The sequence below is a fragment of the Leucoraja erinacea genome, chromosome 17, assembly GCF_028641065.1.
Source record: "Leucoraja erinacea ecotype New England chromosome 17, Leri_hhj_1, whole genome shotgun sequence".
Lineage (NCBI taxonomy): Eukaryota > Metazoa > Chordata > Chondrichthyes > Rajiformes > Rajidae > Leucoraja > Leucoraja erinaceus.
The window spans coordinates 42,632,049-42,658,049 of NC_073393.1; the positions used below are offsets into that span (position 1 = coordinate 42,632,049).

General features: G+C 44.5%; 1 protein-coding gene across 1 annotated transcript in view; it reads left to right on the forward strand.

The window, feature by feature from the left end:
- Positions 1-603: 603 nt before the first annotated feature.
- The window catches only part of slc7a5 (solute carrier family 7 member 5), a 70,592-nt gene continuing 45,194 nt past the window's right edge, over positions 604-26,001 (forward strand). The window contains exons 1-2 of the mRNA XM_055649059.1: positions 604-1,477; positions 14,131-14,256. Of these exons, the coding sequence (XP_055505034.1) occupies positions 901-1,477; positions 14,131-14,256 (703 nt within the window). The 5' untranslated portion in view covers positions 604-900. The remainder of the gene's footprint in view (positions 1,478-14,130; positions 14,257-26,001) is intronic.

Consider the following 26,001-nt stretch of genomic DNA (forward strand, 5'->3'; position numbering starts at 1 on the left):
AACCGGAGAACCCAAAAGAAACCCAGGTGGTCAGAGAGAGAACGTGCAAACTCCACACAGACAGCACTTAAATTCAGAATCTCTGGCGTTGTGAGGCAGCAGCTCATCCAGCTACAGTACGCCCTTCAACTGCCTTTTTATGCCCTCCCCTCTTTCCCCTCTCCACATCCACCCATTCATTCTCTCCAGAGATGCTGCCTGTCCCACTGAGTTACTCCAGCTATTTGTGTCATTCTTCGGTTTAAAGCAGCATCTGCAGTTCCTTCTTACACATGTCACGTCTACACTAGTCCCAGCTGTCTGCGCTTGGCCCATATCCCTCCAAAGCTGTCCTATTCAGGTGATAGTGGAGTTTATATTTAGTCCTGTATTGCTATGTCCCCATGTTCTAGTTTACTGAGGATAATTGGTGGGATCTGTAAGGCGGGTTCCTTTAGAATATATCACGCCTTTTATGAACTTTTTTTAATATAAACTCGTTTGACTGGGTGGAATTTAACCACAAATATTAAAATGTCAAAGTTTAATGCCTAATTAGCAGTTGGGAATATGTTTTTGAGCTCTGAGCGCTTCACTCTTGCCGAATGGCAGTGGAATAAACGCGTCAAATTGGATTAGCTGCAAGTTCTGACGCCAAGGTGAACGCAAAACGTGCAATCCGCCTCAGTCTTGCATCATGTCCCAACCCATGAATGACTGAGGGGACAGAGCCGAGTACAAGCAGCAGCAGCAGCAGCAGCAGCGGCAACCGGCGCTCCATGCAGCCAGCAGCAAAGATCTTTGGCCAGCAGGTCGTGTACAATTGTAGATTGTCCAGCCGGCGCCGGACAAAGGCAACAGCAACAGCGGCAGCGACACCGCGACTGGGAGCAGCTGCTGTGAGGCTGAATTGAAGACATCATGTCTAATTTAAAGAAGAGAGGCTCGGGTTCGGGCTTGGTGCGGGAGCAAGGGGAGGACGAGGGGCAGGTGAATGAGAGGATGCTGGAGGCGACTGTGAACGGGGAGCCGGGCGTGTGCCGGGGGCAGGACAGCCCGCTAGCAGCGGGGGCCGAGCAGCCGCCCGACGTGGCCCTGAAGCGGACCATCACACTGACTAACGGCGTGGCCATTATCGTGGGGACCATCATCGGCTCGGGCATCTTCATCACTCCCACCGGGGTGGTGCGGGAAGCGGGCTCTGTCGGCTTCTCCCTCATCATCTGGTCCATGTGCGGCATCTTCTCCACTATCGGCGCGCTGTGTTACGCCGAGCTGGGCACCACCATCATGAAGTCCGGGGGCGACTACGCGTACATCCTGGAGGTGTACGGTTCCCTCGTGGCTTTCCTCAAACTCTGGATCGAGCTGCTCATCATCCGGCCCAGCTCGCAGTACATCGTGGCGCTGGTCTTCGCCACTTATATCATCAAACCCGCCTTCCCCTCCTGCCCAGTGCCCGAAGATGGAGCCAAACTGGTGGCATGTATGTGTATCTGTGAGTATGCACTAGTAGCAACCAACCCCCAATCGCCTCTTGTAGCCATTACTTTTTATTATTTTTTATCATTACTCATTGTAAAGCAAACATTCGCGTTCTGCACTAAAACTCACGAGCAGATTGCTCTTGTGGCTGACGAATTGGACCAGTAAACACGTGTGACACCAGCCCTCTTCCTGTTTCATTTCCATTTTCTTCCTGTTCTCATTTCCATTTCCTTATTTGAAGAAGAGGCAAGAGTCGAGAGTTTTTTTTATTGCCATATGTCCCAGATAGGACAAGGGAATTCTTATTTATAACAGTGGACTGGCTTGGCGGTTTGTAAACATACTTTACCGTTTGTCTTCTCTGTTCAGTTTTCTAATGCTATATATTATAGGTTGTTGTTGGAACAACGCTCCTCCCTCTCCCTCGTTGTTTTTATCTTGTCTCCCACCGGTTTCTCCTGCTCTTCCCCAAATACTAGTAGTTTTGTAGGGTGGCCCGGTGAGAAAGTCAGTCCATTCACAGTCCTTTGCCACCACTCGGCACTGTACAGTTTATAATGGGTGACTGATTTTGATAATATCATCCAAAAACATCCATTGTTTAAAGTTATCGTCACATGTCAAATCCACAATCCTTCAGGGAAAATTAATTTAAATTAAGAGGTTAAATGGACCAGTTGTGTCAAGGTCTTTGGCTGATGAGGTCAAAATTATTTGTGTGAGTCGGGCACATGGGCAAGGAGGGTAATGTCTGTACAAAAGATAGACACAAAATGCATCAGAGAGAAAGAATGGGTGACGTTTCGGGTCAAGACTCAGTGTGAGAGTCAGGGGAGACTTTATACAGTTCTGCTATCATTGGGTATATACTGGAGACTTGTCCAAATGTCCGCTTGAGTTCTCGCAGAAATTCTCTGCCGCACTCCTGGCCTGACTGCTAGCTCCCTTTTCCTGTAACACTTTATAGTGCTTTGATTCATGATTCATTTTGAGGAAACCTCACACTGCAGGAGCTTGCAATCTGTTCAGAAATATTCTTTAGCTGAAGGCAAGCTGTACATTCTACTCACTTCAAAACGGACTAAACATGCTGATATGTATAACTATCAGAATTCTACACTAAAGTTAAATGCAAGCAGCTCGCTGGTCCCATGGAAGTGCTACTCGGTTTTCCTGTATTCCAAATCCTATCCTTCAGCTTGTTGTATAAAAATTATTACATTGTTTCATTTCAGTATCTTGGTATTTCCTTCACAAGAATTCTTCAATCCAATTTACATCCTACATTTTATCTGATAACATCTAACATATACTTAATTTTTAAAGAGGAATAGGTGATGTTTTGGGTCGAGACCCTCTTCAGACCATTTCTCCAGAGATGCTGTCTGACCTGCTGAGTTATTTCAGTCTATCTTTGGTTTAATCCAGCATCTGCAGTTCCTTCCTACATACTTAATTTTAAACTTGTGCTTGCATCACTTTCCCTGCTCCATATCTTTCAAATTTTGTTCAAAGTACTTACAACTGCACCATGTATTCACAGAGACAGTTTACCTTAAAATTACAGTCGTAATTATTATTTCACACACTATAATGTATGACGTGAAGATTAGAAAATAATTCTTTCATGACCATGGCATGTTTGTAAGTAGAATAGGGAGAGGAAAATAAACATCTGTGCGCTGTAATACTAAAGCAAAGGAAATAAGTTGGATTTTTCTCGTTGATTTTGTAACTCAAGATATACCACAGAATTTCACAACTAATCACGTTCTTTTGAAAATGGCTATAGTGTAGGAAAACTGAATAAAATTTGAAACAGGTTGATTTTGTAGACAAATGGGAAAGGTTATCACCACCTGTGCCAATTATATTCACAAGATCATATGATAAGGAGTAGAATTAGGCCATTCGGCCCATCAAGTCTACTCTGCCACTCAATCATGGCTGATCTAACCATCACTTCCATTTCTTAGACGCATAGAAAATAGGTGCAGGAGGAGGCCATTTGGCCCTACGAGCCAGCACCGCCATTCATTGTGATCATGGCTGATCGTCCCCAATCAATAACCCGTGCCTGCCTTCTCCCCATAGCCCTTGATTCCACTAGCCCCTAGAGCTCTATCTAACTCTCTCTTAAATCCATCCAGTGATTTGGCCTCCACTGCCCTCTGTGGCAGGGAATTCCACAAATTCACAACTCTCTGGGTGAAAACGTTTTTTTCTCACCCCAGTCTTAAATGGCCTCCCCTTTATTCTAAGACTGTGGCCCCTGGTTCTGGATCGCCCAACATTGGGAACATTTTTCCTGCATCTAGCTTGTCCAGTCCTTTTATAATTTTATATGTTTCTATAAGATCCATGAGCAACATAAGAAAATTCCTTCCATTTCAGATTCATGGTATTAATTATTATCAATAACCAGCAGTGCCTCGGTCATGGTGAGGTTGGCTAATTGTGTTCTGCTCTGATACTAAGGAAGCATGGCATTGTAATCTGTTGTCACGGCTGTGCTATGCCAAGTCAGCTAAATATAGGCTTTGATCTCTCAACAGTCAGTCAACCATAACTTTGTCTCATCAGGTCGATGGTAATAAATATGCTCTGTGCGTTTGATAAAGATTCTAGTTGTCAGGGGGACCTATTGAGCTTCACCATCATGCTTCAATGCAATATCATAATAAATAAGACAAACAAAAATCTCAGTGTTTAAATATGTCGTTACATTCAAATTAAAATGAAAATAGGGCAAAACGTGTGCTCCAGCACATACATACATACACACATACTAAAAAGACCCAGAGCACACACCAACCTCACATGCACTCACACATCCGTGATCTAACCCACACCTATCCTCTGCCGTCCTCCTTCACCCACCCAGATCCCCTTCTTATTTCAGTCAACCTCCTTTCAATCTTCCCACCTTTGCTCTCTTTCTCTCTCCCTCTCTCTTTACTTGCCCCCTTTTCGCCTCTCATTCACCCCCTGATCTTCCCTTCCACATTGTTCTGCCCCCGCTCTGATTCCCTCTCCCCATCCTCTGCAGGGTGGGTCCTCTCAGTAGATGTGCCGCATGAATCTGTACCAGACACAGACATGTTGGGGTCCTGGGCAGTGATTTTTCTTGTAGCAAACGATTTGTCCTTTGGAAGTGCTAGTAATTCACACGCACACACACACATCATCATGTGCAATGTCTTATGATCGCTGAAGTGGTCCAGCTGACTACAACATTTGTGTTCATTGCTCAGAATAGAAAGTTATCCTCGACCCAAAGGGAAGACTCATGGATACCTGTGGTCCTCTCACATGGCTGTGAGCACGTCTTAAGTATATTAAGAGCTTATGAACCTTAGATAATAAACAACACCACTATTACTTGGATCAAAACACAAGAGAGAGCTATTACTCGGTAAACTGAGAAATTTGATTGCCTATGTCACAAGCCTGGGAGTAGAAATTGACAATGATCTTAATTTTAAATCTCACATAAATAAGGTAACAAAGCGTGCTTTCTATCACCTCAGAAATATTGCTAAAGTATGGCCTTTCTTAACTCAACATGACTGTAAAAAAACTCATACATGCTTTCATATCAAGCAGACTTGATTACTGCAATGCCTTATTTACCCGTCTGTCTTCAAAACCCACCAACGTTACAGCTCATTCAAAATGCCGCAGCCCGGCTATTAACAAATACCAAGAAAAGCAAACATATCACCGCAGTATTATACTCCCTTCATTGGCTCCCTGTGTGATCCAGGATACACTATAAACTCCTTCTTGTCTACAAAGCCCTAAATGGCTTAGGAGCAGCATATTTTACAGACTCCCTCCTTCCCTATGCCCCTACTCAAGCGCTCAGGTCTTCTGATGCCGGCCCACTAGCCTCGCAATGCCGCAGCTATAAGAACATTGGTGAAGCAGCTTTTTTCAATTACGCCCCCAATCTGTGGAATACCCGGCCCAGGGCTATGAGAAACGCCCACTCAGTTGAAATTTTTAAACGGCAACTAAAAACTTATCTTTTCACTCTAGCTTTTAACTGACTTTACTTCTTCCGATGACATTGCAAAAACGACCTTTATTCTCTTGTATTTATCTCGTGCTTGTGTGCACATATAGTATATGGAAGGCTGAATCACACCTCGGTGTTTGTTTCTTTGTTCTTTTACACTCAACTTTTTATTTTATCTATATATTACTAAAACTCTGTTCTTGACCGGTTTTGGCTTTCTGTGCTGCGGTTTCCGAGAGTACGCCGCCACCTACGGCCGTCATTTTTGGCCACCTCGCTCAGAGCCCCCCTCCGCCGCGTGTGTGCCGAGGATTTTTCCCTTTGATGAAAATTGACAGAGATATTAATGTTATTACAACATTCCCCATTTTCCTGCTGCCCCCCCCTCTCTCCCCCCCCCCCCCCCCTCTCCCCCCCCCCCCCCCCCCCCCCCCCCCCCCCCTCCACCCCCCCCCCCCCCCCCCCCCTCCTCCTGGGTCTGCACTTGGTCTAGTTTTTTTATAAAATCTGTGCTTTTTATGTTATTAACTGTCTATATCCCTACTGTTTTAAATTGTATTTTGTTTAGACCTGGGTGTTTTGTGAAAAGCACTTTGGGTTGCAGTCAATTGTATGAAAAGTGCTCTACAAATAAAGTTATAATTTCTTTCTTTGCTGTTCATTAAGCTCTTAAAGATAGCCAAGTCAGGGATATGGGGAGAAGGCAGGAACGGGGCACTGATTGGGGATGATCAGCCTTGATCTCATTCAATGGAGTTGCTGGCGTCTATTGTCTATTCGTGACATGTGGTTTTCAGCCGACTTCCTGTATTTTAGTCATGGGTGACATTTCCTTTCACTTCATAACCTGAGGGATCTTTACTTACGCTTTGATTGTATTTTTAACCCACAGCAGATTCCTCCTGCTATAGAATGCAAATTTTGAATTTGGTAGTTCTGAGGAAAGTATCTTTGTTAGGATGATTTCTAGAAAATACAGCATTTATATTTGAGGCTTCATATAAAATGTATTGTATTGTGGAAAAATATGTTGGATTAAACAAAATCCTGAAGCTTTTTATACCTACGTTAAAAACAAGAAGGTAACCAGCTTGAGGATAAAGGAGTGAATTTGTCCATGGAGTCTGCGAGCTACTAAACGAGCTACTTTGCATCTGATTTCACCAAGGAGAAGGACATGGAGGACAGTGAGATCAGTGTGGAGAATAATATGCATTGGGCAGTTTGGGATTAAGGAGTAGGACATGTGGGACACGTAAAGGTTCCAAGGTTTCACAGTCAGTTTGTTGTCACGTGTACAGTGAAATTTGAGTTGGGAGCATTAAGAGAGATGAATCCCCCCAGGACCTGATGGCATCTATTCCTGGCAATTGAGAGACGCAAGATAGAAGATTGCAGGAACCGTGACAAAGATCTTTGCATCTTCTCTAGCCACAGGCGAGATCCCAGAGGACTTGAAAGGAAATGTGCAGTGAGGGGTTTGTACACAGAGGGTGGCGAGTGCCTGGAATGCACTGCTGGGGGTAGGTGGTTGAGGCAGATATGATAGTGACATTTCAAAAACATTTGCATCAACTACTTTTTCCATATACCCACCACCCTTTGTGGAAAGGTTGCCCCTGGCGTTCCTATCTTTCCCCCTCTCACCTTAAACTTGTGTGCTCTGTTTCTTGATTCTCCTATCTATTTACCATTTATTTACACTATCTGTTCCCCTCATGTTTTTATCGTTCTCTATAAGATCAGCCCTAAGCCCCCTGTCTTCCAAGGAATAGAGATCTAATCTGCACAACCTCTCCCTATGACTCAAGCCCTCGAGTCCTGGTAACATCCTGGTAAATCTTCTCTGGACCATTTCCAGTTTAATGGTGTATTTTCTATAACGGGGTAACCAAAGCTGAACATCATACTGCAAGAGCAGCCTTGCCACTGTCTTGTACAGCTGCAACATAACATCTCAACTTCTCTACTCAATTCTCTGACCGATAAAGGCCAATGTTGCAACAGCCTTCTTGACCACCCTGAGACTGCCTCACCCTGTGACTGCCTCACCTACCTCCCCCGGCAGCTTGTTCCATATACCCACTACCCTCTGTACAATAAAAGTTGCCCTTCAGGCTCCTATTAAATCTCCTCTCACCTTAAACGTGCGTCCTCTGGTTCTTGAATAGGCTAGGACTTTACTCCTTGGAGTGCAGGAGGATAAGGGGTGATCATATAGACTGCATTCTCCCCATCTATTTCTCTCATGATTTCATACAACTTCATAAGATCAATCCCCAGTTCATGGACTCCAAGGACTACTCCTAGCAGCTTAACCTCTCCCTGAGGGCAGGCTCTCGTGCCAGCATTGCTTAACTCTTCCCAGAAAGACATCTTTCGTAGAGCAAACTATGCAAATTTCCTAGTTTGCCTACACGCCCAAATCATTAATATAGATGGCAAAGAGCAGAGACCATAACACTGTTTTCTGAAGGACTTGTCTAGTCACAGGTCCTCAGTCTGTAAAAAAAACAAAACACCTTCCACCACCACCCTCTGCTTCCAACCATGAAGCTAATTGTGTATCAATTGGGTAACTGGTTCTCCCTGGATCCCTTGTTATTTAAATATAAGGATTTTAGAAAAAATATATATTCTTGCTTAGAACTTTAGTATTTGTTTAGACTTACTCCAGTCTTTCTTGCAGATTTTATAAGCTATTTGTAAAACACAGGTTGTAATGTTGCCATCAGTCAGTATGTCACAGGTGGCTGTCAGCCTTTCTGATGCAAGAAACATCCTGTATTACATGTGAGTGGGTGGAGCTAAAGTTCAGAGCAACCTTCTAAGAATAAGAATAATATCTTTTATTGTCATTGCACATCAGTGCAGCTAGATTTAGCATGCAGCTTCCAACCGATGTAAAAGAAAAGTAAAATAAATAAATAAGCTGTGTGTCGTGACCATCCGAGGGAGACAGTCCAGGGGGGGTGGGGGGCACTCAGCAGGGCCGGTTCAGAGCCGCTATAGCTCTGGGAATGAAGCTGTTTCTGAGTCTGGAGGTTCGGGCGTAGAAAGCCTTGTAACGTCTGCCGGAGGGAAGTAGTTCGAACAGTCCGTTACAAGGGTGTGAGGAGTCTTTATGGATGCTGACGGCCTTCCTGAGGCACCGTGTGTGGTAGATGCCCTCCAAGGCTGGTAGCTGTGTCCCAATGATCCTCTGCGCTCTGTGGACGACGCGCTGAAGAGCTCTCCTCTCCGCCTCCGTGCAGCTGAGATACGACACAGTGATGCCATACGTTAATATGCTCTCTGTGGTGCAGCGGTAGAAGGTTGCCAGCAGCTGTTGGGGCAGACCAGTCTGTTTTAATGTCCTCAGGAAGAACATTCGTTGCTGTGCCTTCTTGACCAATGCAGCGGTGTTGGTGGACCATGTGAGGTCCTCTGAAATGTGAGTGCCCAGAAACTTAAAGCTGGACTCTCTCTCCACACTTTCCCCGTAGATGGAGATTGGGGCATATTCTCCATTATGGGACCTCCTGAAGTAAATAATCAGCTCCTTGGTCTTGGAGGTGTTTAGTGACAAGTTGTTACGTGTGCACCAGTCCGCCAGGTTCTGCACCTCCGCTCTGTATTTTGTTTCATCACCGTTGGTGATCAGCCCAATCACTGTTGTGTCGTCTGCAAACTTCACGATGGTGTTGGTGTCGAATGCAGGAACACAGTCATGAGTAGAGCATGGGGCTTAGTACACGGCCCTGTGGTGTGCCGGTGCTCAGGGTGATAGTGGAGGACAGGTGCGGGCCCAGTCTCACTGCCTGCGGTCGCTCCGTCAGAAAGTTCAGGATCCAATCGCATATCGGCGAGCTGAGGCCTAGCTGGTGGAGTTCGGTGGTGAGCTTGGTGGGGATGACCGTATTGAATGCAGAGCTATAGTCAATGAAGAGCATCCTCACGTACGTGCCCTGTCTGTCCAGGTGAGTCAGGACAGTGTGAAGAGCCAGAGAGATGGCATCCTCTGTTGATCTATTTGCCCTGTATGCCAATTGACGAGAGTCCAGTGAGGCAGGGATGCTGGATTTGATGTGGGAGAGGACCAGCCTTTCGAAGCACTTCATTGGGATTGGAGTTAGGGCAACCGGGCGGTAGTCGTTCAGGTTGGTGACTTTAGACTTTTTCGGCACCGGCACTATGGTAGCTGTTTTCAGGGGCTTGGGGACCGTTGCCAGAGATAGAGACAGATTGTTTGCTGCAGAAAACCTTATCACTGGGCAGCCTCTTGATTGATGGTTGATTAAATAGAATAACAGGGTACTTCAATTCATGTTTTTTGCCCATTAGATTTCTTTTGCCTTTCCATTCACCAGATATTTATTTAGTATCATATATATTTTGACATATTATTTCAAACTAAGTTGCAGCTGTAGAATTATTATTATTTTTTAATTAATATATTTCATTGCATTAAGTATTGTGGGTATACACCCAGCTATAATTTTAACCAAAATATGCATTTGAACCACAATAATATAAAGCTTTCAGAATTTAATTTGTTTTTTTTTTGTGTTGTGCACTCTAGATTGCCTTTTGCATTTTAATAAAGTTATATGGTTGATCTCTCAAATATTGAAGGCAACGTGTTAACAAGGCAATTTTATCTCGCATATTTTCATGGTCACATTTTTTAAATGTATTTTATTCCATACATTTGACAGTCTTTGTCACTTTTCTATTGTACAACTTCTGATTGACCCCGTGCTAAGTATTAAGTGTCACCTTGCAGCTAACCTACTTGACTGATTCATTGGCATTCATTTTGTATATAGTTTCTTTTATTAACTGCAGACTATTACCATTAAATGGATATTGATAGCGTGCATATTATTAAGTTGTCGTTACACAATGGCGGAACAAGCCCATGTGTAGTCTTTTAATTTAAAAGAGCACGAAAGAACCTTACAAGGGTGAAGAAATGTAATTCAATATTTATAATATGGGTCGATTTGCAGTTCATGTTAAATGAGATCATTGGATTCATAGAGTGATACAGTGTGGAAACTGCCCCTTTAGCCCAACTTGCCCACACCAGCCAACATGTCCCAGCTACACTAGTCCCACCTGCCCACGTTTGGCCCATATCCCTCCAAACACGTCCTATCCATGTACCTGTCTAACTGTTTCTTAAACTTTGAGATAGTCCCTGCCTCAACTACCTCCTCCGGCAGCTTGTTCCATACACCCACCACCATTTATGTGAAAAAGTTACCCCTCAGATTCTTATTAAATCTTTTCCCCTTCACCTTAAACCTATGTACTCGATTCACCTACTCTGGGCAAGAGGCTCTGTGCATCTACCCAATCTATTCCTCTCATGATTTTATACACACGATTCTGTATAAAACACATATTCATTCTGTCAGTATTTTATTTTATAGTTCCTCGTGTTTTTTAGAGACTTCTTTAGAGCAGAAATTGGTCTTCTTCCTGTGGAGGCATAGCAACATCAATGTTAGCAGTCTATAATTGCAGCATGATCCATTTTAAATGTGCTTAGAAGCATTTGAAAGAGTTAAAAAATAATATAGGAGCTTAATTACATGTGGATATTCTGGTCCAATTATTCATCATCATCAACATTATTTCACAAAGAGAGCCATTTTGCAGACTACTGTCAAATTAAGTTCAATTCCTTCTTCTTAAGGACACCATGCATTCCTCTTTAAGGAATAAACACTGAGCTCAAAGATAACAGTTTAGTCGTTCTGAGGCTTGACACTATAATCGGTATGGAAGATGCAATATATTTGGAATTACTGAGGTCAGGTCTACTGGTTACTGTGAGTTGCTTGCTTTTAGCTTAAATGGTGGTGAAAGTAATAATAGCACAGATTTGTAATCCAATGTTAATGTTTATAGAGTCATAAAGCACTGAGACGGGTCCTTCAGCCCCACTCAACCATGCTGACAAGATGCTCCATCTAAGCTAGTTCCATTTACCCGTGTTTGCCCCCAAACCCCTTTTCTATCCAGATACCTGTACAAATGTCTGTTACATATCGTCAACTACTTCCTCTGGCAGCTTGTTCCATGTATCTGTGCGAAGAATTTCCCCCTGGGTTCTAATTAAATCTCTCCCCTCTCATATTACATCTAAGCCCTCTAGTTCTTAGAAACATAGAAATTAGGTGCAGGAGTAGGCCATTCGGCCCTTCGAGCCTGCACCGCCATTCAATATGATCATGGCTGATCATCCAACTCAGTATCCCGTACCTGCCTTCTCTCCATACCCCCTGATCCCCTTAGCCACAAGGGCCACATCTAACTCCCTCTTAAATATAGCCAATGAACTGGCCTCAACTACCCTCTGTGGCAGAGAGTTCCAGAGATTCACCCACTCTCTGTTTCTTGCAGCCCATAGTATGGAAAAAAGATTATGCATTCATCCTATCTGTTCCCCTATAAAGTCTCCTGTACTTCAATGTATAAACTAGCCTGCCCAACCTCTCCCTACAGCACAAGACCTCGAGAACTGGCAACATCCTTGTAAATCTTCTTTCCACCCGAATGGCATATTTCACATTTCCTACACGAGGGTGATCACAATTATACACTACAAGTGCAGCTTGGCTTGAAAATCAAACTACTGCAGATGCTGCAAATCTGAGATAAAAACACAGCTCGGTAGTTTGGGCATTGTCTGTGGAAAGAGAAACAGTTAACATCTCACGTCAAAGACAAAGGGTTGATTTGACCCATTGACTTTATTTCCCTTACTACACTTGCTGCCTTATCTGCTGAGTGGGCCCCAATAATTTCTGTCTGTTGAGTAATATTGCTGAAGAGCCGTTTTAGTTGTTACTGTTGTGACAATAAAGCATTCATTCATTCAAACCAGTTTTTGGTTTATTTTCTATGATTACATCTCAGTCTTGTTTGTTTACAGCTCCATACATACAGTGAGTGAAATGATTTGGAGTTCATAGTGTGTTCATTTTTGGTTACCCTGTTATTAGAAGGATGTTTTTAAGCTTGAAAGAGTGCAGAGAAGATTTGCGATGATGTTGCCAGGACTTCAGGGCCTGAACTGTAGGGAGAGGTTGAGCAGGCTAGGACTTTATTGTTTGGAGCGCAGGAGGGTGAGGGGAGATCTTACAGAGGAGTATAAAGGTTCTGTCCCACTAATGTGACTTTTCAGCGACTGTCTTCGACCTTCAAGCTCGAGGGCAGTCGCCTGAAAAACATCGAGCTGGATAGACCGTCAACGATGAAACACAGACACAGACACACTCACACACACCCGCAATGGTCAAGAAGGTAAAAGTTGGGTCGAAGTGCCTGTATGATTCTATGATACTCTGGAGCAGCCAGTTATGGGGGCCACGGAATGGTTTATGTTTAATTCAGCAAAATGAGAGCTCTTGCATTTTGGGACGACAAACCAGGGCAAGACCTTCACGGTGAACAGTAGAACCCTGGGGGATTTGTAGAGCATTGAAATCGAGAAGTCCAAGTGCATATTTCCCTGAAGGTGCAGTCACAGGTAAATAGGGTGGTCAAGAAGGCTGTTGCAACATTGGCCTTTATCAGTCAGAGAATTGAGTAGAGAAGTTGAGATGTTATGTTGCAGTTGTACAAGTCAGTGGCAATTTGGACAGGTGCATGGAGGGATGTGGGCCTAACCCAGGAAGCTGGGACTAGTGAAGATGGGGATGTTGGGCCGGAGGTCTTGTTTCCATACTATGACTCTGAGGTGTAGTTATTTGATCCCAGTTTGTTTCAGTTTACTTGAGATGTAACATAACACATACAGAAAATGCTACCAGGCCAATTGAAGTTCCTTACATTTTTCTCTTCATGATTTGTTGGCGTGATGTTTCCCACAAGATGATATGAGACTAGAAATCAAAATTTCATCTTGCATAAATTGCATGACAGAAGGCCGCTTTAATGTTGTGAACAGGAGGAAAAACATTTTATGCAGAAGGCGGCAAGGTGGCGTAGAGGTAGAGCTACTGCCTTGCAGTCAGATACCCAGGTTCGATCCTGACTACGGGTGCTGTCTGTACGGAGTTTTTTACGTCCCCCCCCCCCCCCCCCCCCCCGTGATCTGCGCTGGTTTTCTCCGATATCTTCGGTTTCCTCGCACACTCCAAAGACGTGCAGGTTTGTAGGTTAATTGGCTTGGTATAAATGTAAATTGGGCCTAGTGTGTGTATGAAAGTGTTAATGTGCGGGGATCGCTGGTCAGTGTGGACTCGGTGGGCCGAAGGGCCTGTTTCCACACTGTATCTCTAAACTAAACTAAACTAAAAGCAGTTCGATTCTGCAATGCACTGTCAAAATGAACCTTTTGTATCATACATTTGTTTTAATCTAGCGAGTTCCTGAGTCTTACTGATAAGTTTCCCTACACCAGCTGTGATCAGTCAGTTCACCAAACATGTTTTCAAGTGCTTGCTGAAAACACAACATGGATAGTTGAGCTTATCTGAGCTTTCAAATGTGAAGCTTCCATTGCCATTGCAGTTTCAAGCACAGGGCAGGCCGAACAGCTGCCTAGTGATGACAAATATTTATCCTGTGGTCAAATATTTAGTTCATTTAAATTTTTAAAAATTGCAAAAGTTACAAAATGAAACGCATTGTTTTTTTTCTTGCAGTGTTTCTGACGGCAGTGAACTGCTACAGTGTAAAAGCAGCCACAAGAGTGCAAGATATCTTTGCCGCTGCAAAGTTGCTGGCATTATTCATCATCATTATTCTGGGCTTTGTGCAGATTTGTAAAGGTAAGTGTGAGATATAGTTTAAATGTACAGTCAGTCTGTTGCCACAAAATATTCTTGCAAAGACAGCAGTAACCTTTGAACGGCATTAGGGATAGACAATAGACAATAGGTGCAGGAGTAGAGGCCATTTGGCCCTTCGAGCCAGCACCGCCATTCAATGTGATCATGGCTGATCATCCACAATCAGTACCCCGTTCCTGCCTTCTCCCCATATCCGCTGACTCCACTATTTTTAAGAGCTCTATCTAACTCTCTCTTGAAAGCATCCAGAGAACTGGCATCCACCGCTTCTGAGGCAGAGAATTCCACAGACTCGCAACTCTGTGTGAAAAAGTTTTTTCTCATCTCTGTTCTAAATGGCTTACCCTTTATTCTTAAACTGTGGCCCTCAATGGAAAGAATGCCTTTCTTCAAATTTGGAGACCAAAACTGCACACAATACTCCAGGTGTGGTCTCACTCAGGCCCTGTACAACTGCAGAAGGACCTCTTTGCTGCTATACTCAACTCCTTTTGTTATGCAGGACAACATGTCATTCACTTTCTTCACTGCAATGAAGATGGGCAGTAAATTTCAGTCACGTTCCAAAGTGGACAATCCAACCCTATTTTGGGGTGGAACGGTGGTGCAACGGTAGATTTGCTGCCTTGCAGCGCCAGAGACCCTGGTTCGATCCTGACCACAGGTGCTGTCTGTACGGAGTTTGTACGTTGTCCCCGTGACCGCGTGGGTTTTCCCCTGAGATCTCCGGTTTCCTCCCACACTCCAAAGACGTGTAGGTTAATTGGCTTCGGTAAAAATTGTAAATTGTCCCTAGCGTATAGGATGGTGTTAGTGTACAGGTATCGCTGGTCAGCGTGAGCCCAAGGGCCTGTTCCCACACTGTATCTCTAAACTAAACTAAATTCATGCTATTTATCTGAAGTAAAATTAAACTTAACACTGATGAAGCATAAAATCAGTCACTATTCAGCCATAGTCAGGAGGATGTTTTGCATTAAAAGTTTCTTGAATTATGTGACTCCAAACTTGTTTTAATAACCTCCAAACTAAAAACGATTAACAATTTAAGTAGCTGACTTCCATTATTTCTGTTAGCATCAGCACTTATTAGGTTGGAACGACCATTGTTCACTATGATGGATTAATAGAACTCTGCTGTGTGAATGTAGACTTCTTGTCATATTTTCCTGAAATTAATGTACTCTGATATAACTATTTTTGGAATTTTAAATTTCTCCCATTTCATTTTGTAATAAAACTACATGGAAATGATATCACCACAAGGAAAGTTTAAAAAAAAAAAAAAAAAAAAAAAAAAAAACGCTTTTAAATGTGGTGTAGTGGTAAAGCTACTGCCTTCAGCACCAGAGACTCTGGTACCATCCTGACTGGGTGCTGACTGTAATGTGTTTGTATGTTCTCCCCGTGACCTGTGTGGGTTTTCCCGGGTGCTCCGGTTTCCTTCCACACTCCAAAGTCCTACAGGTTTGTAGGTTGATTGACTTGTTATCAATGTAAAAAATTGCCCCTAGTGAGTGTGTAGGGTAGTGTTAATGCGTGGGGACCGCTGGTCGGTGCAGACACAGATACAGCGATAAGGAAGTGTAAGGTGTGAAAACGAGACAAAGGGGATGGAGATCAGGGAAAATGTAGAATAGATTATTGTTCGCTAGGAGAAGGTGACAACAAAGCAAACAGAGATAAAAATTAAAAACTTGAAGTTGGAGAAGTCAATGTTCATACCGCTGGGGTGTAAACTGCCCAAGCAAAATATGAGGTGCTGTTCCTCCACTTTGCGCTGGGCCTCACTCTGACAATTGAGGAGGCCCAGGACAGAAAGGTCAGTGTGGGAATGGGAGGGGGAGTTAAAGTGTTTAGCAACCGGGAGATCAAATGGGGTTAGGTGGACTGAGCGGTGGTGTTCCTCTCCTCCTAAAGTCTAGGGAGTTGCGGAGGGAATGGTCTCTGCGGAAATCGGAAAGAGATGGAGATGGGAAGGTGTGGCTAATGGTGGGATCCTGTTGGAGGTGGTGAAAATGCTGGAGGATTATGTTCTGTATGCAACGGCTGATGGGGTGGAAGGTGAGGACTAAGGGACTCTGTGCCTGTTGTGACTGGGGAGAGGGGGAGCAAGAGCGGAGCTGCGGGAGGGCCTCATCTATGATGGAAGAGAGGAACCCCCGTTCTCAAAAGAATGAGGACATCTCAGATGACCTGGTATGGAACACCTCTTCTTGGGCACAGATGTAGCGTAGATGGAGGAATTGGGGATAGAGTCTCTACAGGAAGCAGGGTAGCAATTATAGACCTGTTAGTTTGACTTCAGTGGTGGGCAAATTAATGGAAAGGATACTTAGAGATAATATATATAAGCATCTGGATAAACAAGGTCTGATTAGGACCAGTCAACATGGATTTGTGCCTGGAAGGTCATGTGTGACTAATCTTCTTGAATTTTTTGAAGAGGTTACTCGGGAAATTGACGAGGGTAAAGCAGTGGATGTTGTCCATATGGACTTCAGTAAGGCCGTTGACAAGGTTCCTCATGGAAGGTTGGTTAAGAAGGTTCAACTGTTGGGTATAAATGCAGGAGTAGCAAGATGGATTCAACAGTGGCTGAATGGGAGAAGCCAGAGGGTAATGGTGGATGGCTGTTTATCGGGTTGGAGGCAGGTGACTAGTGGGGTGCCTCAGGGATCTGTGTTGGGTCCTTTGTTGTTTGTCATGTACATCAATGATCTGGATGAAGGTGTGGTAAATTGGATTAGTAAGTATGCAGATGATACCAAGATAGGGGGTGTTGTGGATAATGAAGAGGATTTCCAAAGTCTACAGAGTGATTTAGGCCATTTGAAAGAATGGGCTGAAAGATGGCAGATGGAGTTTAATGCTGATAAATGTGAGGTGCTACACCTTGGCAGGACAAATCAAAATAGGACGTACATGGTAAATGGTAGTGAATTGAAGAATACAGTTGAACAGAGGGATCTGGGAATAACCGTGCATAGTTCCTTGAAGGTGGAATCTCATATAGATAGGGTGGTAAATAAAGCTTTTGGTATGCTAGCCTTTATAAATCAGAGCATTGAGTATAGAAGCTGGGATGTAATGTTAAAATTGTACAAGGCATTGGTGAGACCAAATCTGGAGTATGGTGTACAATTTTGGTCGCCCAATTATAGGAAGGATGTCAGAATAGAGAGAGTACAGAGGAGATTTACTAGAATGTTGCCTGGGTTTCAACAACTAAGTTACAGAGAAAGTTTTGAATAAGTTAGGTCTTTATTCTCTGGAGCGCAGAAGGTTAAGGGGGGACTTGATAGAGGTCTTTAAAATGATGAGAGGGATAGACAGAGTTGATGTGGACAAGCTTTTCCCTTTGAGAATAGGGAAGATTCAAACAAGAGGACATGACTTCAGAATTAAGGGACAGAAGTTTAGGGGTAACATGAGGGGGAACTTCTTTACTCAGAGAGTGGTAGCGGTGTGGAATGAGCTCCCAGTGGAAGTGGTGGAGGCAGGTTCGTTGGTATCATTTAAAAATAAATTGGATAGGCATATGGATGAGAAGGGAATGGAGGGTTATGGTATGAGTGCAGGCAGATGGGACTAAAGGAAAATAATTGTTCGGCACGGACTTGTAGGGCCGAGATGGCCTGTTTCCGTGCTGTAATTGTTATATGGTTATAAATGTAGCCTAGATAGTTGTGGGAGTCAGTGGGGTTATAATAAATGTCAGTCGATAGTCTATCTCCTGTGATGGAGACGGTGAGATCAAGAAACGTTAGGGAGGTTTCGGTAGGGAGATGCTATGTGAATTAATGTGGCAGTTAATGTTTTTAACACAATAATCACAATAACATTGATATACCCAGGTTAAACAAAACCTTATGTTTCAGTGTTCTGTATTAGAGCATCACCTCGCGTATCTCTTTTGCCTTTTAAACTAAAAATCTTATATTATTTGATCGCAGTGATCGCCATGAATGGAGGTGCTGGTTCGAAGGGCCGAATGGCCTACTCCTGCACCTATTGTCTATTTGAATTGATGTACAGCCATTCTTGCCTTCAACAATAGAAATAGTAAATGACGTTTGTGGCAGTGTCGGTGGTATGTCATCCTAGTTCATGTGTGAGATGGCAAGATAGTAGTTGGGTTACGTGTTGAATGGGTGAGAAGAAAAAAAAAAAAACATTTTGAAGAAATGTAAGAGCAGGGTCTGTGAATTCATTAGAGTTTTGTGGAAAGTAGATTTTATCCTGAAGAATCCGATCATGTAAACCTCCCATCCGTGGAAAACCCAGTGATTTAAGGTGAATCCAGTTGTTAGTTGTGTTCGGACAGTCAAAAAACAAACTAGTCAGAATTGTTTGCATCCTCCTGTGTCTCTCTATCCTCTTGCTCCTGCCTGTTTCCATGCTTCTCAGATCTGTTAAAATATCCATGACTTGAAATGTCACCTCTGTTTCCTTCCCCACAAATGCTAACTGATCTGTCAAGTACTTCCAACATTCCTGGTTTTAGTCAATTGAAACTTGCATCACTTGTAAAGAACGTAGAGCACAAGCAGGACAGTGCAGGAACAGTCCCTTCAGCCCACAATGTCTGTGCCAAACATGGTGTCAAAATAAACTCATCTCATCTGCCTGTATTTGATCCATTATCCCTACACTCCCTGCATATCCATGTGCTTATCCAAAAGTCTCTTCAATGCCACCTCCACCAGCACCACTGGCAGCCTATTCCAAGCACCCACCACCACCCTCTGCTCCTCCCACCTCAAAGCTATGAAGTGCAAATAATGAAGTGCTTTCCAGTGGTTATGAGTATGATATGTTATTTATTGGCTTGTAAAGATTTTCAGAGATTATACGTGAAAAGTGTGCATGTGATAGCTGCCCGTTTACAGGCCAGCCTCGTATCCAGTTATTCTTCTGTGTCCCCCTTTTGTCAATTCCCAATGTAATATTTCCCAATGTAAAATCTCAGCATGTGGAACAACAGGAAATGAAAAACCTCCCTGCAAAATGTCATTATGCATATCCATAAAGAATGACACTAGTATTTCTGGTGTAGATATTGATTGATACTTTACTGTCACGTGTACTTGGTACAGTGAGATTCTTTGTTTCCAGACAGTACAAGTATGCAAGAGTTGCCCCGTAAAGGGTTACAAATAACATTTTAAAAAAGTTGATAAAGTTACAAGAGTATTTAATATAGTTCCTCTTCCTGCTCCCACTCCTCCCCCCGGCTTGTTCTCAACGCCCCCCCCCCATGCCAGGTCCCTCCTTGTTCTCGGCAGCGGATGCTCCACCGACCGCCAGGACACATCGACGATGGCTCGCCGACGTCTCTCTCTCTCTCTCTCTCTCTCACCGACGCCCCCCTCTCTCTCTCTCTATCCGACGTCCCTCTCTCTCATTCTGACACCTCCCTCTCCGACGTCCTCTCTCCCCGATGTCTCTACCAGCGGCCTGGCCCAGCCAAGCATGGCTGCACAGTGTTTAAGAGGGAACTGCAGATGCTGGAGAATCGAAGGTTACACAAAAAAGCTGGAGAAACTCAGCGGGTGCAGCAGCATCTATGGAGCGAAGGAGATAGGCAACGTTTTGGGCCGAAACCCTTCTTCAGACTGATCGGGGGCGGGGGTGGGTGGGGACAAGAAAGGGAAAAGGAGGAGTAGCCAGAAGGCTGGGGGATGGGAGGAGACAGCAGGGGGGTTGAGGAAGGGGAGGAGACAGCAAGGACTAACAAAATTGGGAGAATTCGATGTTCATGCCCCCGGGGTGCAGACTCCCCAAACGGAATATGAGGTGCTGTTCCTCCAATTTCCGGTGCTGCTCGCTGTGGCCATGGAGGAGACCCAGGACAGACAGTGCTTGCCGGGACCTCCTTTCTACCTGTTTCATTTTGAAATGCAACCTTAGAGCTACTGTCACAAGCAGTCCTTCAAATGTGTCTTCTACCAAGAAATGGTGCTGTTGCAGGATCCTGAGCGCTCTCCGATTACAAGCTTTCAGTGGTTTGATAATGATGAAAGCATTATTACCAAATGAGACTTTTAATTGAGAACATTGTATGGTGATTTCCAAGTCCCATCTTGCCCCAGGCCATTAACTGCATGGTATACACACGTAATCATATCCTTTTTACACCGGTTCGCAGATAACTGTGATGAACTAGAACAATGGATTTTTCCCTTCCCTAATCCATATTGCAAAACCAGTGCCCCCCCCCCCCCCAGCGACATTGATTCCATCTACACTTCACGCTGGCTCATGAAAGCACCCAACATAATCAAAGCCCATGTACACTCCTGTCATTCCGCCTTCTCCATCCAAGAGGCAGAAGATACACAAGCTTGAAAGCACCAGATTGAGGATCAGCTATTTTCCTGCTGTTATCAGACTTTTGAACAAACCTCTCATTAATAAGGGTGTGTTGTTGTTGTTGATCTCCCAATCTGTCACATTAGGAACCTTGCAGTGAAAAAAAAAAAAATCACCACTATATTCTGCAGTCTGTTTATTTTCTCTTTCAATATCAATCAGTCAATATCAGTTTTATTTGTCACTTGCACATAAAGTGCAAGTGAAATGAATTTGCCAACAGCGGTACAATGAAAAAAGAAACCACAAACAATGAAAAATTGAACACAAACATCCACCACAGCATTCATCATTGTGGTGGAAGGCAAAAAATTTGGCCAGTCCTCCTCCATTCCTACATTACCCCCCGTGGCCGGGACCTCAACCCTCCGCAGTCGCCGCTGCGGGCGTCCAGATGTTCAGACAAGATAAAGTCCAGGTAAGTCCTGAATCGGTGCTTCCCCACCAGAGACCGCGGCTTCAGGTTGGTGTAGGCCGCAGGTCTTTGCATTGCCTGTTGTACTTGTGTTTGGTTTAATAATATAAACACTCTTAGACTAGTTGGTCAACTTATGTAGTCACAGTTATACAGTGTGGAAGTGGGCCCTCTGCCCAGCCCGTTGATGCCCACCAAGCGGTCTACCTGAGCTAATCCTATTTGCCTGTGTTTGACCCAATCTTTCTAAACATTTTACTATCCATGTACCTGCCTAACTGTATTTTAAATGTTGTAATTGTACCAGCATCATCAGTTTCCTCTGGCAGCTCATTCTGTATATCCACCACCCTCTGCGAGAAAGTTGCCTCTCAATCCCTTTTAAATCTTCCCTCTCCCAGTTTAAACCTTTGGTCTCTAGTTTTAATCTCCCCTGTCTATTCATTTTATCGATGTCCCACATGATTAAGGTCATAACTTGGCCTCCTTCACTCCTTGGAAAACGATCCTAACGTATATTAGGACGACAGACGGCACAATGGGCTAAGTGTTCGGCTGGCGACCGGAAGGTAGCTGGTTCGAATCCCGCTTGGCGTGCATACTGTTGTTGTGTCCTTGGGGCAAGACACTTCACCCACCTTTGCCTGTGTGTAAATGTAATGTAATTATGTGAAGCACTTTGGGGTCAATGCAAGTTGACTTAAAAATGTGCTATATAAATAAGATTATATTATTATTATGTGGCTTGTTCTTGTATCTGAAGCCCTCCAGTCCCAGTATATCTCCAGCATAACAGCATCCTTCCTATAGCTGGATTGCTAGAACTGAATAATAGAAGTGGGGTCTCGCTCATGACTTCTACAGTTGTAAAGTCCTGAACTCAGTGCCCTGATCAATGAAGGCAAATGTGCCAAATGCCTTCTTCACCACCCTGTCTTACTCGCAACAGACAAGGAAATGTCCTCCCTTTGTCACTCTTCCAGCTTTGGACACTTGAGTAACGGAGAAAACATTTCTTCTTTTCCGCTGAGATTCTTTTTGTAGTTCAATAATGAAAGTAGCAATCCCACTGTTGGCCCTGAACTATTGGATTTTGTGAGAGGTTCTGTTGTTCTAAAAATATTACAACTTGATAACTTTTATTTGCAATCCGGAGAGATATGATTTAAGGTCAGTTTTGTGTTGTTCAATGACAGACACTGTATTAGTTTCAGATTAGATATCAATGGTTTGAATGAGAAAGAACAAGGTTTGACTAGTAAATTGCAGATTATACTAAAATTGTAGCCAATGTTGGTTGCAACTTTTTAAAGCAAAATTGACAATAGTTATACTGAAACACTTGGTCGACTGAGCTGTGACTCGTGGCCTGGATACTCAGCGGCAGCAAACATGATTTGTATTTTAAAATCTGTCCAGGACAAGGAATTGTACATAGCAGAACGATAAGACTAATGGGGTAATGATTCTGCAGAAAGAAGGGCCTCGACCCGAAACGTCATCCATTCCTTCTCTCCAGTGATGCTGCCCGTCCCGCTGAGTTACTCCAGCATTTTGTGTCTACTGAAGAAATATGTTTTGCACTGTATCCCTGTCCCAACAATTGGTAACTTTGTCCTTCCTCAGCAAGCACAAGCTGCACTAAACAGTAATAATGATATGTATCTTTATTAATCTGGCAAGTGTTGAAATTCCACTCATTATGATGATGATGATGATCCTTATTATAGTTTCTTATTCAGCTGCACCCTCTAAGGCTGTACCTAACTGGTTTGCAGGTGGAGAGATACTTGGGTGTTATGATATTCAAGCGATGGGTTGAACATTTGGGTTATCTGTGGTCATAAGATACTTGGAACCACTGTTGGCAATACAGTGGCTGTGAGTGCTACAGTTTCGTTAATCAGTTGACGAGCCTGGCTGTTCTCTGATCACCTGAGAATATTTCTGGGGAAGCCACCACCTTTGGTGTGGTGTTCTAGATGCTTGATGGTTCAGCTAAATAAGCAAGTGACTTGAATAGGAGGTCCATATAGTACCAAGCCCCTCATCTTAAAAGCTCTTTCTAGCCCTCCATATCCACTATACTGCGTCTAGTTTCATGAGCAAAAAAAAAAGCCTTTTGTGTGTGTGTGCACAAAATTTAAACTGTTTGTAATTTTTGGTCTGTTTTGGGGTTCTATTATAGAATAATGTAAAGATTTAATAGGAATCTGAGGGGCAAACCTTTTTATACAAACGGTGGTGGGTGTATGGAACGAGCTGCTGGAGGAGGTAGTTGATGCTGGGTTTGAGAAACCATTAAACAGGTACATGTATAGGACGGGTTTGGAGGGATTTGGGTCAAACACAGGCAGGTGTGTTGGCAGTTGTGGGCAAGTTGGGCCGAAGGGCCTGTTTCCATGCTCTATCCCTCTCATTACCATGTGTTGTCGCACATTATCAATCAGCTGCTTCTGTTTGGGCACAGTATCTGAGGATTTGTGCTGTTTTATCCCTGCCTGAAGGTCAGCACCGTGGGCTGTTTGCATTCATCTGGTTCAGCTCTTTCGCACAAATACCCTTCTATTCAGTGCACAAAAAGTCTATAATGAGTTACCCATCCTGCCCTGCAGGTCCCACCCACATTCCTGAGTCGAGCAAGATAAGATTATGTTCCTGGAATTGCTGGTTTAGAACAAAAAGACATTAAACTGCTGGAGTAACTCAGCAGGTCGGGTCAATGATTTTGTTCCTACTATTGTTACTGAGCAATGATGAAAGTAACCAAAGGAAAAAAGGACAGATATTTTGTGTTGGAGCATTTGAGCATGTAAAAGCACTTTTGGCCAGTGAAGCATTTTGGAAATCCGGTCCTAGTTGTGACGCATAATATGTGGCAAACAACTTGTGGACATTAAACCCAAACAGTATTGTAGTAATAGGTGTGAGCAGAGAGATACATATTTGTGTAAACGTTGAGCTAACGCCTCTGATCTTGTTTAAGATACTGCCACATGTTCTTCTGTGAGGGAGCACATGGGCCTTCAGATTAAGATCTTGACCAAAACACTGCACCTCTGAAAATGTACATAGTACACAGAGGGCTGCCAACATTGGGTGAGAGTTGGGAGTGAGATATTGCAAGAGGCCACGCCCGAGGGAGCATAGCAACCGTGGGGGGGGGGGGGGGGGGGGGGGGGGGAGAGGGAGGGTGTCCTGCAGTTACAGTAAGTGAAAATCTAGCAGGCAAGCAGGGTGCTTTCTCCAACCAACCCCATTTGAAGTCCACTATCTTCCACCTTTTCTACCCAGTGCTTGGTGCTTACTTCCAGCAGCCACTGGTTGTCCTCCAGGATGCACTCTCTCTCCCCTCCATCTCTCTTTCCCCTCTCTCTCTCCTCGCTCCCTCTCTGTTTCTCCTCTCACCCCTCTCATCTCTCCCCTCCATCTCTCTCACCCCTCTCTCTCCCCTGTCTCCCCCCTCACTCTCTCCCCTTCCCTCGCTCTTCTCTCCCCCTCTCCCTCTCTCTCTCCCATATCTCCCTCCCACCTCACTCTCCCCTGGCTCTCTCTCCCCTCTCTCTTGCTCCTCTGTCCCCACCCCCTCTTTCTCTTTGCCCCTCATCTCTCTCTCTTTCCCCCATTTCTCTCCTTCCCCCTCCCTCCCTCTTCCCCCTCTCTCTTTTACCACCCCTCTCTCTCCCATTCTCTCCTCCCTCTACCCTCTCCACCCCTGTCTCTCTCTTCCCTTCGTTTCCCCTCTCACCCCTCTCCCCAACTCTCCCCCCCCCCTTTCTCCCCTACCTCTTTCCCCTCTCCCTCTCTCCATTCACTCACCCCCTGCTCTCCCTCTCTCTCTCCTCTCACCCCTCTCTCTCTCTGTCTCCCCAATGTCTCCTTGCCCCCTCTCTCTCTCTCCACCTCCCTTTGAGAGTCTGTCCCTTCAGCACAGAGACTCTCGCGGCAGCGGTGCTTCTGATGCCTCCGACGGCCCGGGACACTCGCACTGCCCGCAGTTCTCAGGTCGGCTCGCCTGCCCCGATCCGGCAAAAAACAAATTGAAAAAAAAAAATGCGTTTGCAAAAGATCTAAACACACTACTGAGGACTCCTTGTATTTATACTTAATTAATAATCCATGGCCATTCCGAAACATCCCCCCCCCCCCCAGGTTTTACAACTGATTCACCTGGTTAGTTCCATCTCCGGCTGCTTCATGTTGTCGGCGTCTCCACATCCAACCAAGAGAAGAGGCGCAACGTCACTCACAGCCGCCAACTGACGCGCTTCCCCGGACCGCACAGATCCCTGGCACACGGCGCTAAGGGACAAATTGCACAGGGACTGAACTCAGCGTGAGAACTCGATCGTGTGCGTGAGGGCGTGAGAAATTGCTCCAGGGCGTGAGTCTCACGCCAAAGCGTGAGAGTTGGCAGCCCTGATAGAACAGTACAGACAGGAAACGGGCCGTTTTGCCCACAACGTTTGTGCCGAACATATTGCTTCCCCCTGACTCTTAGTCTGAAGAAGGGTCTTCTGGCCAGAGATGCTGCCTGTCACGCTGAGTAACTCCAGCATTTGTGTCTATCTTCGGATTAAACCAGCACCTGGTTCCTTCCTACACCTGTGTTTAAGAAGGAACTGCAGATGCTGGAAAATCAAAGGTACACAAAAATGCTGGAGAAACTCAGCGGGTGCAGCAGCATCTATGGAGCGAAGGAAATAGGCAACGTTTCGGCCCGAAACGTTGCCTATATTCCTTCGCTCCATAGATGCTGCTGCACCCGCTGAGTTTCTCCAGCATTTTTGTGTTCCTTCCTACACATGATGTCTAGTTAAGCTCATTTCATCTGTCTAACTTGGCTTCATGTTCGGCACAAAGATTGTGGGCCGAAGGGCCATTCCTCTGCCTTGCTGTTCTATGTTCTGTAAGAACCAAGTGTACACTTTTGC